Source organism: Poecilia latipinna, unplaced genomic scaffold (genome assembly GCF_001443285.1).
Source record: "Poecilia latipinna isolate Pla-1442-1.1 unplaced genomic scaffold, P_latipinna-1.0 Scaffold426, whole genome shotgun sequence".
NCBI classification, from domain to species: domain Eukaryota; kingdom Metazoa; phylum Chordata; class Actinopteri; order Cyprinodontiformes; family Poeciliidae; genus Poecilia; species Poecilia latipinna.
The window spans coordinates 284,442-298,200 of NW_015113042.1; the positions used below are offsets into that span (position 1 = coordinate 284,442).

General features: G+C 42.6%; 1 protein-coding gene across 4 annotated transcripts in view; it reads right to left on the bottom strand.

Annotated features, from left to right (window-relative positions):
• Positions 1 to 13,759, bottom strand: part of dip2ba (disco-interacting protein 2 homolog Ba) — a 48,862-nt gene that overhangs the window by 8,826 nt on the left and 26,277 nt on the right. For 2 of the 4 annotated variants that reach the window (XM_015038034.1, XM_015038036.1), the window contains exons 2-25: positions 11,150 to 11,221; positions 8,705 to 8,860; positions 8,463 to 8,588; positions 7,117 to 7,353; positions 6,888 to 7,019; positions 6,536 to 6,547; positions 6,065 to 6,184; positions 5,637 to 5,834; positions 5,282 to 5,373; positions 5,095 to 5,205; positions 4,849 to 4,972; positions 4,621 to 4,730; positions 4,384 to 4,486; positions 4,194 to 4,258; positions 4,013 to 4,106; positions 3,575 to 3,694; positions 3,353 to 3,467; positions 2,943 to 3,082; positions 2,696 to 2,832; positions 2,249 to 2,329; positions 1,528 to 1,655; positions 1,219 to 1,333; positions 806 to 1,007; positions 448 to 560 (exon numbers count right to left, since the gene is read on the bottom strand). In XM_015038034.1, the coding sequence (XP_014893520.1) occupies positions 448 to 560; positions 806 to 1,007; positions 1,219 to 1,333; positions 1,528 to 1,655; positions 2,249 to 2,329; positions 2,696 to 2,832; positions 2,943 to 3,082; positions 3,353 to 3,467; positions 3,575 to 3,694; positions 4,013 to 4,106; positions 4,194 to 4,258; positions 4,384 to 4,486; positions 4,621 to 4,730; positions 4,849 to 4,972; positions 5,095 to 5,205; positions 5,282 to 5,373; positions 5,637 to 5,834; positions 6,065 to 6,184; positions 6,536 to 6,547; positions 6,888 to 7,019; positions 7,117 to 7,353; positions 8,463 to 8,588; positions 8,705 to 8,860; positions 11,150 to 11,221 (2,903 nt within the window). The remainder of the gene's footprint in view (positions 1 to 447; positions 561 to 805; positions 1,008 to 1,218; positions 1,334 to 1,527; positions 1,656 to 2,248; positions 2,330 to 2,695; positions 2,833 to 2,942; positions 3,083 to 3,352; positions 3,468 to 3,574; positions 3,695 to 4,012; positions 4,107 to 4,193; positions 4,259 to 4,383; positions 4,487 to 4,620; positions 4,731 to 4,848; positions 4,973 to 5,094; positions 5,206 to 5,281; positions 5,374 to 5,636; positions 5,835 to 6,064; positions 6,185 to 6,535; positions 6,548 to 6,887; positions 7,020 to 7,116; positions 7,354 to 8,462; positions 8,589 to 8,704; positions 8,861 to 11,149; positions 11,222 to 13,759) is intronic. The other 2 variants (XM_015038035.1, XM_015038037.1) reach the window with 1 other exon arrangement.

The window sequence follows — 13,759 nt, forward strand, 5'->3', positions numbered from 1 at the left end:
ATCTATCTATCTATCTATCTATCTATCTATCTATACACATTATCTTTTACAAATAAAGTAAAGGCAATACATATCTGCTTAAGCTTAATCAGTCTAAAAACTTCACTAATTTTGAATCGGAGATGACGAGATAAAGTTCAGATTTCATAAAATCTGTGAAATATCCCTTTATTCTAGAGTGAAAGCTATAAAACAGATATTGTAGCTGAAAAAAAAAGCGCTGAAAGTAAATTCAACCAATCATAAATTGTGTTTAAAGAAAGGGTAAGCCGAAGACAAAAGTTTAATTCATGTCTGACCAAGTATTTTACATTCAGATTAAAGTCACGCTGCAACTGGGAAAGACATTTTGTGGCGGCTTAAAACAGCAAGACCTTCTGCCACAAAGTCTTCCTACACTCCTGTTTGACATTGTGTTGAATAGTGACATAAGTCTGTGAGTGCTACCTTTCGAGTGAGGTCCTGATCCTCCACCACGCCCAGCTCTCGGCCCGTGGCCTGAGCGATCCGCTTCCCCGCCACCAGGTTCCCAACAAGCATAGAAGCCGGACCAACATCCACTGAGGAGACCAGAAACGAGAGCGAAAACTACAATGAGCACAAATAAAAGGTCACACTGCCGGATTACACACAAAACTACTCCCTAGTACAAATTTGGGCTCAAATCCCCACCAAAGTAACTACCTAAATATATAACAGAACTGAATCAAAACGACTGGAATGGATCAGAACTGAACATGCTAATATTATCATCTATTAGCCACAGTGCCATACAGATTACAGGCTGTAAAAGATGAAGGCTCACCTGGCTGTTTCTGTCGAGGCTTGGGCATGTTTGTTACACACGTATGCGGACACATGAGGATGTTGCAGGGATGCAGGTTACCGTCCAGGAAACTCTGCTTGGTTTCACAGATGTGGATTCCTCCCAGCGGAGTCTTTGGGAGGGTGTTGGCTGGCACAAGAGCGAGGCAGTAAAGGCCAACCTGATGGATGCTGTCGATGGCCTGCAGGACGCAAAATTAACATATTTAATGTTATATTTCCTTGATGTGCTAAAACTTTAGTTTACTAAAACAAAAGATTAAAAAGTGTGAAATAAAAAAAAAAAATCAAGACAGAAAGAATTTGCAAGGGAGCAAACATCATCTCCCAGCCCTGTAGTTCCTATAGGGGATGAACTCGATGCTCGATGTGGAGCCAGATGTAGTAAATTACCTGCAGTACTCGACTCATCCACTGGAAGCTGTCTTCCTCACTGGCGTCAGGTCTCTGCTCTGCCACGATCACTATCCTCTCATCATAAAACACTGTCACTGAGAACACAGCAATCCTGAGTGGATGACACCAAAACACACCTTTAGCCATCGCTTGTTGACATGAAAACAACCTGGTGGCAATTAAAAGCGCAATTTGCAGGATTGACGCGTTCTTTTGAGAGAACTGCACAGGAAGACACGAGCGGCGACTGTTCTCCGTGGGTCTCAAGCAGCAGCAGCAGCAGCAGCGGCGGCAGCAGAGTCGTACCTCCCCCTGTAAACTGTTTTGACAGGCTCCACTGCCAGCGCGGTGGCCACCAGGTCGTCAGCATTGTGACGTCGCCCGCTCACCATCAGGAGTCCCTCGATCTTCCCCACAACAAACACAAGACTCCCCTGAGGAGCAAAGAGAAGAAAATACAGTTTTAACCAGGACTTCATTCATCCTAATGTGGAGGTGTAAAAATCATCTTAATGAGTGAGAAGGTGCGAAACTAAGTCCAATTACTTCCCAAAAACACAGATTAGCACTTGGATCTAGTGTGATAAAATAGGGAATAGCGGTACTGTTTTATATATAATGGGAAAGAATGTAAACAACACATTGTCCTATCTGACCATATTTGCCATAACTTCCTTTGAAAACAGTAGATAATATAACGTCTCTGTACTAACAATGATACAAACGAGACATTTAGAACAAGGTCAATTGTAAGCACAAATACTTCACATCAAATGATATTATATTATTTACACTCCACCTCTTCAGCAGATCCCCGACTACTTTTGCTAATCAATTTCATATCCTCATCAAGCTTAGAGAAATGTCAGGTTTCTTTTAAAAGTGAATGGAGGAGGTGGGGGATCTTTAGTTTTTATTGGTGTGACTCCCGCTGCAATTAACGATCCTTTTTTTTTTTTTTTTTTTTTTTTACTTTGAGACATTTAAGCTTTATTTTTCCTCCAACAGAGAAACTCCTGCTCCTTACCGGTCCCACAAATCCCAGTAAACCAGTCCGAGCGAAGGGGATTTCTCCTATGGGCGCTCCGGCCTGGTTGACAGGGATAACCTGAAGAGAAAACGCCAGAAAGACTCCAGAGTTAACATTTGGAGTGCAGTGAAAGTAATAAAATAACTTTTAAAAGATAAAGAAAATACTTGTAGAAAGCTTCTTGTTAATATGTTACACATCATATATTAGTCTAATGAGTTCATGATGTCTGTGACTCTTTTAAATTGATGATTTTTAGCAAGACAATATTTGCAACAATATTTGTTAGTTTAGCACTGAATCACAGCCTCATTTTATAATTTACATCCACCTGTGATCTGCTCTTTGGTAAGAAAACTGAAGACTGACATGCTGGATGTTTTAAGAATAAAATACAGAGGCAACAAGTTTATAAGCAAAAATAAACATTGAACTCTGAAAGACCTCAAATGTGTTCTTGGTGACACCAGGAAGGCCGTAGTACATCGTTCCTCCAGCCCGAGAGTTGATCACTATCTCTCCAATCTCATCCGTCTTGCACAGCTGCGGCGACCCGTCTGGCTTCACTATGCACATCAGAGCTGGAACAGACGACAAGGTGCCAATGTTGGGGTTGAACATGTTTAGAATCTACGTGTGCGAGAAAGAAAACGGTTAAAACGCAGAGTAAAATCCAGCTGCAGGGGCTCACCTCCGGGCATAATGTGGCCGACGTCTTGCACGGTCAGAGCCGAGTTCTTGTCCTCCGTGTTGACCCTGATGACGCCGTGGCTCAGCCCACCCATGGACAGGATGGCCCTGGCTGGGAGAGGAGCTCCACGGGCACCAGGTCTACAGAGAAGACGGGAATAAAAAAAAAATTAATAAAAAATGATGCACAGAACATATACTCGAAATGTTTCCCTGGATGCTTTCTCCAAAATTAAGCCAAGATTCATCTCAGATGATCTCAAAACTGAGCAAGTCTACTTTCAAACACATTTTTGAAGTAACTCCATTCACACAGTGATGATAATAATAGTTATTCGTCTGGCAACTTTTGAAGAACAATTTGATCTTTTTAGGGCTACCAGATCAGATTCAGCTTGTTGATGTTCATACCTGCGTATGGCCACGGTCAGAGCCTCGGGGGACGTGGCACACGGACAGATGACCTCCGGCCTCAGGCCGTGAGACTGGAACACATTCAGGAAGGCATCGCATGACGAGACGGACCCTGACAGCAAACGACGGGGGACAACATCAACAAAACATCGCCTGAAACTGCCACGTTGCTGATTTTTAATTGCTACAAAGGGACTGCACTCAGGGGAAGTCACTCACATGGATTTGCCCCATCAGCCACTATTAGCATTCGTATAGAAGACAGGTTGATGTCCTTCTGATCCTTGTGGGCCATCATGGCCCAGTGAAGGTCCCTGCACTTCACCAAGGCAACCCGTGCTACAAGACAAAGACAGAAGAAGTAAAAATATTGAACCTGTGAGCAATTAGGCAAATATTTGTCATGCTTTTTTTAAAGGTTTTCTTGGCTCTAGTTGCCTTTATTTGACAGTGAGTGGACAGGAAAATACGTTATGAGGGAGTGGAAAGACATTCAGCAAAGGTCAACAGGTCGCATGCTTTACTCCTGCGCCACCGCCACACCCAATATTTGTCGATTTTGAAACCATTACATCCAAATCGCCTTAAAAAGACGCATAAAAACTACAAACATGAAAGCCGACACTGAAAGTATGAACTAAAAAAAACAGTCTGAACCTTTGTGGATGTGCACCCTCTGCACCCAGGACATGGGACAGGCTTTCATGACGGCATACGGCACAGTGATGGTGTGAATTCTGTTCATAACACTCTGCAAGACAAAACAAACACACACCGTCAGTTTTTATTATTTGTCCGAGTGCGGAGGTGAAAAACATCCCAGATGCACCAGCCTCACCGTCAGGACGCCGTGCCACAGGCCCATGTCCTTCTTGCAGTCCAACACGTTGACCAGCGTCTCCCCTGTGTTGGAAACGTCATGTTTTAGCTTCAGATTTTGATGGTGATACAAATTTAAAAAAATAAATAAAATAAAAAATAAAAAAAAAAGCAGGAGAGAGAGAAGTTTCATATGTTGCAGTTCTAACCTTCACAGTAGTTACAGGCCTGAGTCAGGGCTTGGCAGTGTGTCAGCATGGCGATCTTGGAAACGGCAACTCCCATCACCGTTCCCTCCTTACTCGCTTTATACTGTCACAGAAGGAAACAGGTGAACAAATGTCAGTCTGATGCATTAAGCAAGTGGAGAGGCACCAGTTAACCACAACCTCTAAGTGATGCTCTTAATTAAGCAGAATTAAGCAGGTTTCCTGCTCTTAGATCACCTCTATGTAGGCTGTGTCCGTGTTGGCGGTGGGAATGTGAGGCTGCCAGTCTTTGGATGGTTTGGTCAGGTACTTTGTGTCGGTGACCACCCATTTCATTCTCGGCCATCCTGGGAAAAACATCCCAAAAAACGAGCGTCAGAAAATAAAGCACTTGGAAAACTTTAAGTGTTTATTGTTGAAGTCTTAATCGGACAATGTCGTCTTTCAAATTTTGAGCTTGCTGACCTTTGAACTGGACAATCTCCCCATTCGGGGTTTTGGGCAGCCCTTTGAGGCACACCTCACTGGTCAGCGCCAAACTCACACCACAGCTGCCCAACAGGAAGCCAATCTGCTGGCTGCCTGCGTCCTACACAGGGAATGAAAAAAACCATTTTCAGACGCACATACTGCTAAACTGAGGGACTCAAACGTCTAAAATAACCAAGGCTCTTGAGGGTAGTTTATTTAAGCATCTGCATAAATATTTACCTGACGTGACAGCGGCACCTCGATGGGGACAGGAATGACCTCAGCTAACAGGCAGCCGTAGAAAGCCACCCAGAACATCCCAGGGTCGCTGTTTGGATACACCAACGCCACCTGGGAGCCAGAAAAATGTCTCATTTCTGTGCTCCTTTTAGACTTTAGTACAGATGAGTCTCTGATCATCTCTTACCCGATCACCAGCTTGTAGGACAGGCTCGGTCTTCGTCCCCAGTTTGTTCAGCAGAGTATAAGCCAGCTTTAAACTGCGACTCCATAGTTTGCCTGAGGGAGAATGCCGTTTCATTATTGGAGAAAGTGAAGAGGGCGCCGTAGCTGCACACTGCATGAACTGCAAAATATACTCCTTCAAGTATATTTTTTTTAACCATTGCGTTAAGGTAAATCGACAAACAACCAGTTTATATACAAGTCATAAATATCAAATTTGGATAAAGTTGACAAAAAAAAAACAACACGTCAACGTGGGTTTGGGGAGCAAAAATTGAACAAATGATTAATTTAAAGTTTCTATCGTCAACACTCACCATATGTGAGTGTATAGAGGGGTTTGCCAGTGATGTCCAGGGCAGTGAGGGCAGGGCTCTTAGCTTGCGTGGCCCCCCATCGGGCCAAGGCGGCCTGCAGGGCGGGAGGCCAGTTGCTGACCACTCCCAGAGGCTCTCCCTTCACCGGGATGATTTGACGCCCCTCGGGCTTCGGGGTGTTGGGATCTGGCCTTGGAACTGGACATGAAGGAGGGGAGAACAGCAAGAAAACATTTGTTAAAATGAATATGTGCCAATTACCAGCTAAAGACGTGTTTATTAGCTCGGCATGAACATTCACTGTGCTCATGCTTGACTTAAAAATTAAGACATTCAGAACAGAAGGACACCTCCAACAGATTGTACACTTTTGTAAAACCAACTTTGACAATCCAAGCAACGTTCCCCTGTTCCCTGACTGGACTCACCTTCTACAATTTCCTCTGAGTCGTCAAGGAAGAATTCGCTGAGCGGCGGCCGTTTGGGCCGTTTAAGAGTGTTCAACAGCTGCTGGATCTTGGTGGACACCCGGCTGCTGACCGGCACGCCTGGACAAACACCAAGAATCAGTCAGGAACCCAGGCAAACAGCCGGGGATGGAAACAAGCATGCAGTTCTGCCCCAACACGCATGTCTACTTTATCTCTCACGCAGGCAGAATGCTACAATCTAGCACAGTCAGCGTCAGAATCAGCAGCAGGAAGGATTCGAAAGGGAAGAAGGAGACACAAAGATTGGACGACTTTTTTTTTTTTTTTTTTTTAAGGAGAAACCAAATACAGAAAGTTCTCTACTTCTAAACCTAAGACACCAGACAAACATGGAAAAAGATGCTGGAAAGCAAGCTGGTCGGGGCCTCGTCAGCATCCCTCCCCTTCCCCGGGTTTGTTGTATATTACCTTTTCTTTTTCCTTTTTTTAAATCAAAGGCAAGACAGGGACAGGATTAATGGACCCAAAAGAAAGAACACAAAACATCTGTCATTAGCACCATTCACCACACTGTGAAATCATTTTGCCTCTGAGTTTAGTTTTTTTTTTTCTACATTCATTTAGAACCACTTTGTCAAAGTATTACAGGAAGAAATCACTCCTCTGTTACAATTACAACATGACAATAGCAAATCCCACCAATAGCAAATCCCACAAATTAAAGGAAGAACCAGACGACAGTAAGCCCAGGTTCCAGATTTGACCCCATACGAGTCCCTCGACGGGCATTTCGTACAGATCCTGGCATGTGTGAGTGTACCGTCAGCTGTATCCAGCATGCTGGAGCGGCTCTGACCGCGGCTCATGCCCCTGATGGCTGGAGGAAGGTCCACTCTGGATCCTCCTCTCTCCTGTGGAGTGGAGGAGGTCACGTCTGGGGGGACGCTGTTTTCTATCGGTGGGGATCACGGAAAGCATCACTGACGAAACCTGATCAATGGATTTTTAACCATGAAATCGTCGTCGCCGTCTCCACGGCTGAGGTGTACCTATGCGCGTGTGGGCCAGGACGTCGGCCAGCACCGAGACCCCCGGCTGAAGCTGGGGCTGAGGCTGAGTCTTGGGCTCTCCATGGGAGAGGGTGGAGGAAGCAGACGAGGAAGTGGAAGAGCTTTGGACGGAGCGGTTGATCCAGTAATCGGAGCTCTGGAGGGTCTGGGCGAGCACGGCGCTGAGAGCCGCCTTTCTGCGCAGCGAGCCTTCATCCTCTGATGCAGAGGATGTATCTGAGAACAAGAAAAAAATTTACTTTTAGATTCTCTTTTAATGTTGTTTTTTTGTTGTTGTTTTTTTTACAAAAAATCTGCGTTGTTTGTATCCGTGTTCAGCTTGCCCAAGTGAATCCTTTCCAGGACCACCATTTTACATGCAAGACTTACGTCTCTACCAACTTTGTGCATCTGGAGATGGAAAACTCTGTCCGTTCTTCTTCGCAAGACGGCTCAAACTTAGACTGGATAGATAACATTTATTTTTAAGCCTTGCCACAGGAGCTTAACTGGATTAATACCTGGGCTTGCCGGGCCGTTCTAACTCATGAACATGCTCAGATCTGAACCACTCCAATGTAGTTCTGAATGTTTAAGTTTGTCCTGAACCCCAGTCACTAGGCTTGTCCGTAACCCAACAGGTTTTCTTACAGCTCCATATTTGGCTCCATCCATTTCCTCCAAAGTCCAGAAGGAACGGCGTTTTCACTGCGATGTGTTGTTTTTCCACCATATGTGCCATTTTGCATGTAGACCAAAAATTTTTAATTTGTTTCATGTGACCAGAGCAAGTCATTACATGCGATTCCTGCATCTTCAGCAAGGCTCTAGTAAAACTGAAAATAGGATTTCCTACTTTCAACAATGGCTCAAAAAAAAAAAGTTAAAGGATCAGGAATTAGGGTGAGGCAATTGGTCAAATGCATCAGGCATTTCTGACTGCTGTTTAAGTGTTTTGTTTCTTCTTCATTTTCACTATAAATCTTGTTAACTTCTTATATAACTTTGTTGCCCAACGAATGAGGCTTCTTTCTTGGTGCTTATGGAGTCTCACCTACCCTCATTCACCTGAACACACACTGCTGAAGCTGTAGGCCCAGCGCTTCTCCAATAATCCATCATCTCAGTTTGAATCTTACTTTAGAATCAGTTGAGTTCATGAGTTCCTTAAAAGTAGCAGCGTCCTGTGGGTTACCACATCCGTCTGGTCAGTAATCCCAAATATCTGACTTTGTGTTCCTTATAGCTCCTCGCGCTTACATTTTTGTTTATCTGTGGTCTAACTGGCTACTCAGCCAACGTATTTTTAAGCTGCTACATCCAAACAAAGAGGCATTTAATCCTACCTGGAGGTGTGCAGTTATCTATGGGAGACTGGACGAAGTATGAGCGTCTCTTGGTCGGCATGGGCAGCGCCATTTTCTCCTCTCTGTGTTTAGCCAGAGCCGCCTGCACAGCTTCTGTGTGGATGTCTAAACAGAAAGAATTCACAGGGCGAGGCATTAAGACAAAACAGTGCATTAACGGCCTCAATTGTGCTTGACGGTGTTTTGCAGAGTTTGTGAGGCAACAGTAGTGAGCTTTGCACCTGATCTGTAGCGCTCATCTCTGGCCCCTCCACTGCGATGTGCACGATGGTGTCTAGAGGCTGAGGAGGTGGAGGGGCCCGGGGCCTCAGGACTTGGGCTGGGGTTGGCACTGTGGCTTGGGGAAGGCTGGACGTCTGGCAGAGAAAGGTCCGCTTCTAGAAAACAGAGGTAAGTAAGTAAATGTGAGAGAGTGAACAGTTTCAAATAAATGTTGATTTATTTCTCTTGATTCTTGTGAATTATGGACATAAATGATTATTTTTTTAAAATAAATAAATAAAAATCGAACCAAATGACTTGAGACAGATCATCATGACCCCTGATTAAACCAAAACAACCCTGACTGACCTTTGGCTAATAACACATTACATTTATCAAATATAGTCAAATAGTTCCTTCCCCAAACATCTGAGCAGGTTACAGAAAAGTACGACACATATGTGTAAGTTAAATATAGGCTTTTTTTTTTGTAAGTAAAATTTAGGACTTCTGGTGGTTTTCGAAGATATTTTTATTTAAATAAAAGGCCTAAATAAACTGTGAATAAAAGGTCAATGGCAAAGGGACTTAAACATTTACATCAAAGAAACTTGATTACGGATTTGTTTGATAAAAGTTAAAAGTATGTTAAATATAACAGCTTTCAGCATGTGACTCGAAGGCCTTTTTGTGTTAATTTATTTGTATTTATATTATTTCATGTATTTTATTAGAAATGTATTGAAATAATTTATTTTCATTTGTTTAAATTGGTTTTATTACCTTTACTTATGTATGGTAATTGTTTTTACCAGTATTAGAAAATTACAAATTTAACACTTAATTTTAGACCTAGTATTGAACATCTGGGTATATTTAAGACTTAAATTACATTTAAGAATTTAAATATGAAATATGTTCTTGCTCCAGACCCTAAAATTGAACATTTGTGAACTAAAAAAGCCATGTGGAAAAAAATAAAAAAATAAATTAAAGCTGCAAAAGTACGAAAGGCAAATGAGTGAAGTCACCCTTGCTACACACAGACAGGATGCACACCCACTTTGCATAATACCATGGCAACATGTAGGTAACAATAACACAGCATCGTTAGCGATGCAGTTTATACTTAAATGGAGTAAATGCAATATAGACTGTATAGTTTGAGAATAAAATAATTCTTGAGAGACATCTTGAGCAAAACAAAGTTAATTCTCAGGTAAACAAGGCTTTCTATTATTTGCACTGACATTAAACAAGTACTATAAACCCACACAACAGAACGCAACCGTCACTTTAAGAAATATGCTTCAAGTACTAGAGCAGTCAAATTTAGATTCATATAGGTCTTCTCATTGCCTTTGGGCATGAATATTCAGCAAGAATGAGGTGGCAGCACAAGCTAAATGAGGCCAAGGATGAACTAAAAACAAAAGTGAGTTCAGTGTTTCTTTTTAAACATGACATAGCTTAGAATGAAGCATCAAAACAGGACATTTTTCCATGCTGCTGCTAACTGTGGTGCAGTTCTTCCTAAGGAAACGACACCCTTTTGAGCAGCAGCTAATAAAAGACATTCAGCAGATTGGATTTCGAATCAGCAAGTCTCACTGTAGCGTGAGGAAACTATGATCCAAAACCAACTTGAGATAAGTGGCTGAAATGTTGTGAACCATCAACAACGGCAGCACGATTAGGGCGGGGGTCTGTGACACATATCATGGCCTCCACAGCGGCTTTTAATAACCGGCATAGGAATGAGCAGTGTTTTAAAACATAAAATGCTGGCTTTTCTATGTGTCATCATGTGACATCTGCAAACAATTTCCACATCTGAATGAAATCAATAGTAGAGAGAAGCAAAACAATGCCACCAGGAAGCAAACTATGAGATTTTTTTTTCCTTTATGTGGGGTGTTTCTTTGTTGAAAAAACTGTTGTTTTTTTAACCACAACTTACAAAAAAATCTACATCCTTATAAAAACTTTATAAACTTGTTTTGTTTTGAGTCCCTAGAGAAACTTAATTTAGTAGAAACAAAGACAAAAAGAAATGCTGATTTGACTGTAGAGCTTCCTGCTCTTCTTAGGCTGCCTGTTCATATGGAAAATGCAGCTTCACTTTTCGACACTAGGGGGCCACAGAAATCCAGAAATTCCTTTGGACTAAAAGGGAAAATACTTAAAACACACACAAAAAAAGATCATTTTTTTTATAAATCAACTCAACATGAAAAACAATAAAGGTTGCTTTATGTAAAACATGTCACGTTTTAAGTAAACTACCGTAACGTTTTAACCTTTCAATTTGGGGAAATGAGTACTTGATGAGTTCACTTTGATGCAGTTACATCAAGTTTTTGCCTCAAAAATAGCAAAGAGGTCATAACAAGACTTTGGAGGAAGGACATCTCAGATCTAACATGAGGAATAATCGCAGAGAAAGAATGAAGAACCGGTCTTACTTGGCAGCTGAGGGATGTAGGAGGCCAGCAACTTGGCTCTTTTCTTTTCATAGCCCTTCTGTGTGATGTCACCTAGGAGAGAGGACAGCAAAATCACACCGTCATGTTAGTCATAATTACCACGCAAACACCAGACAACTGCGCACACAGGCCACTCCTCTGACACACACGCACACGCATGCACACACACACACAGGGATTTTGCTTTAGTTAACACATTTAAGTAGCTGAGTCATTTTATTAATCCTCTTTGAAGCAAATCTTCTGAACTCCACATGTTGCCAGCTAAGTCTAATTACAGCTACACAAAGAGATAACACCATTGTGAGGCTCTCCATTAGCCGCTATGAACAAACATGATTAGAAAATGATCAGCTCCTCCAGGCAATGAAACCCAACCGTGATTCCAGAAGGTAGACGAGAACGATGACAGACCCGGGAGACTTGGAGAAAACGGAGCAAAACCTAGACACTGAGAAAGCGTCATTGGCTCAGAAGGAGAAATGACAAAATCTGATCTTAACCAATAATCCAAGACCCACCTGGTTATGTTTATAACACCCTTCTATGCCAAGACTCAAAGTTGGCTGTTTTCAGCTCTTAGAGATGCAAGAAAATACTTCAAAATGTTGGCTGGCAAACTTAGTCTTCCAGCTGGAGAGACAGTAAGACTCAAAGTACAGCAAAACGATGCTGTTTTCTCTTTAAACTATCAGCCTCTGTGTCACGGAGCATGCTGGATTTATGATGCCTTCCATTGGAAGTCAAAATTCGGAGTTGGCAATGACGACTCACCCAAGTTAACAGTATTCCAGTGAAAGAAGTCGGAGATGTTGGGACTACAATATGGCGGTACCTTTTACCTTGCAATACCTTGCGTCTGACCCAAACCAGGGTGTGAAGGATCACAACAACAACAAAAAAATCCGGCAACACAGATGATTGGGTAACAAATGGTGTAGTGATGTCAATAATATCGCCATCAGAATGGTCAACTATACATTGGCAGCCTTTTGGAAACCTCAAGAGGTAAAGAAAGGGTCTGCATTCTCTTGAGTCTTCAAACAGAAATAGATTTTAAGCTGATGTTCAGTAACACTGATTGTGCTAATCGCTAATATAAGACAACTTATTCAGTCGAATGGAAAACATAAAAACAAAATATGATATATAAAACAAGGTAGTTAACTAATAAGGAACACTATGCAAAGCTACCACCGAGTCATGCTAAAGATGACCTAAAATATCAACTCTAACTAGTTTGTCTTAATATACAGCAGCAACTTGTTTCTCTCACACACACAACATGGCTTTACTCCAAATATAAATTGTTAAAAATTGTAACAAGAGACCCCAAGTTTTACAATGCTGTTCCTCTATGCGAGTCGTTTTTTGGATATCGTCTGAAATTTCTCGATTGTGCATCTTTGCCACAACATTAGTGCATGTGAGGGAGTATCACAAACCAATTTGGTCATTTATCTATTCCAGCACTCTCTCCTCCCTCATTCGGCCTTGGACTGTGCAAGATTCTTACAGCTGACTCAGTCTGGTAGACGGCAAGAGAGGTATGACAGAGTCCACCTCTCTGGTACCCCAAAACACACAGCTTGCTTGCGCAGCAAACATGCAGGCAAACACGCCCTGCCCAGTTAACCAACACAAACCCCTCTAGGACAGACAAACAATCCCAATCCTCCAATCCCTACACTGCTGTTCTCCTCCTTTTGTCTTTAGCTATACAAGGTGTCCCAATCCTCTGACACCTACTCCACAATGACTGGAGACCCTCATCCAGCCTGCTGAGAGGGGAAAGAGTTTTCTCACCAGTCTCCAGAACCACATATCTACCAAGTCAAAGCTAGTTTGTGTGAGAGTGGGTGATAAACACATCCTAAGGGCCACGGGTGGGGAAAGAAATGTAGCCTCGAGTGTTTGAAACAACAATGGAAAGAAATTAAGAGTGTAGAGTGCCAGAGTTCAGCAGACAGAATGCAGGGAGGTGGGATCTATTAGGGCTCTGTGGAGAGTCCCACACAGTGTTTATTCCAAAAGTTTTCATGTTACTATGAACAAGAGTTCAGGATTTGTCTGGAGAAACGTCAAAATCATCAAGGGAACGCCTCTTGAACGGAGCACGTAGATTCCCATTGTGAGGTAGGTCTGAGTTATCCTGTAACTTCAGATTCTCTCTTAAAGGTTTCACAACACCGAAATCATAAGAAATAGAGGAAGAGGGAGTGACTGTTGTGAAGAGGGGGAAAAAAAAAAGAAAGAAAAAAAAGGCAGACCCTTTCAGAGAGAGGGAGTGAGCAATTCTATGCTTGGCTCTTTGTCGTTCAGTTTGGTGTTTACCCTTGGGTGCACACACTCAGGAGGAAAACATGCCAACAAAAGTGTGGGTTCCTAAAGTTTTAACCATGCTAGAGGCTGGCTGCGTGTTCAAACACATCCAGAGAATGAGCCATCTATCAGCAGCATATTGATCATAGCAGACTGGAGCATCACTGTTGTTCGAGACGAGGGTCAAACCAAGCCCAGATCTGTAGCTCAAGCGGCATCATTGGGGGAGGAAAACAAAAAAGAGGGATAGATGGAAAGACGGGGGGG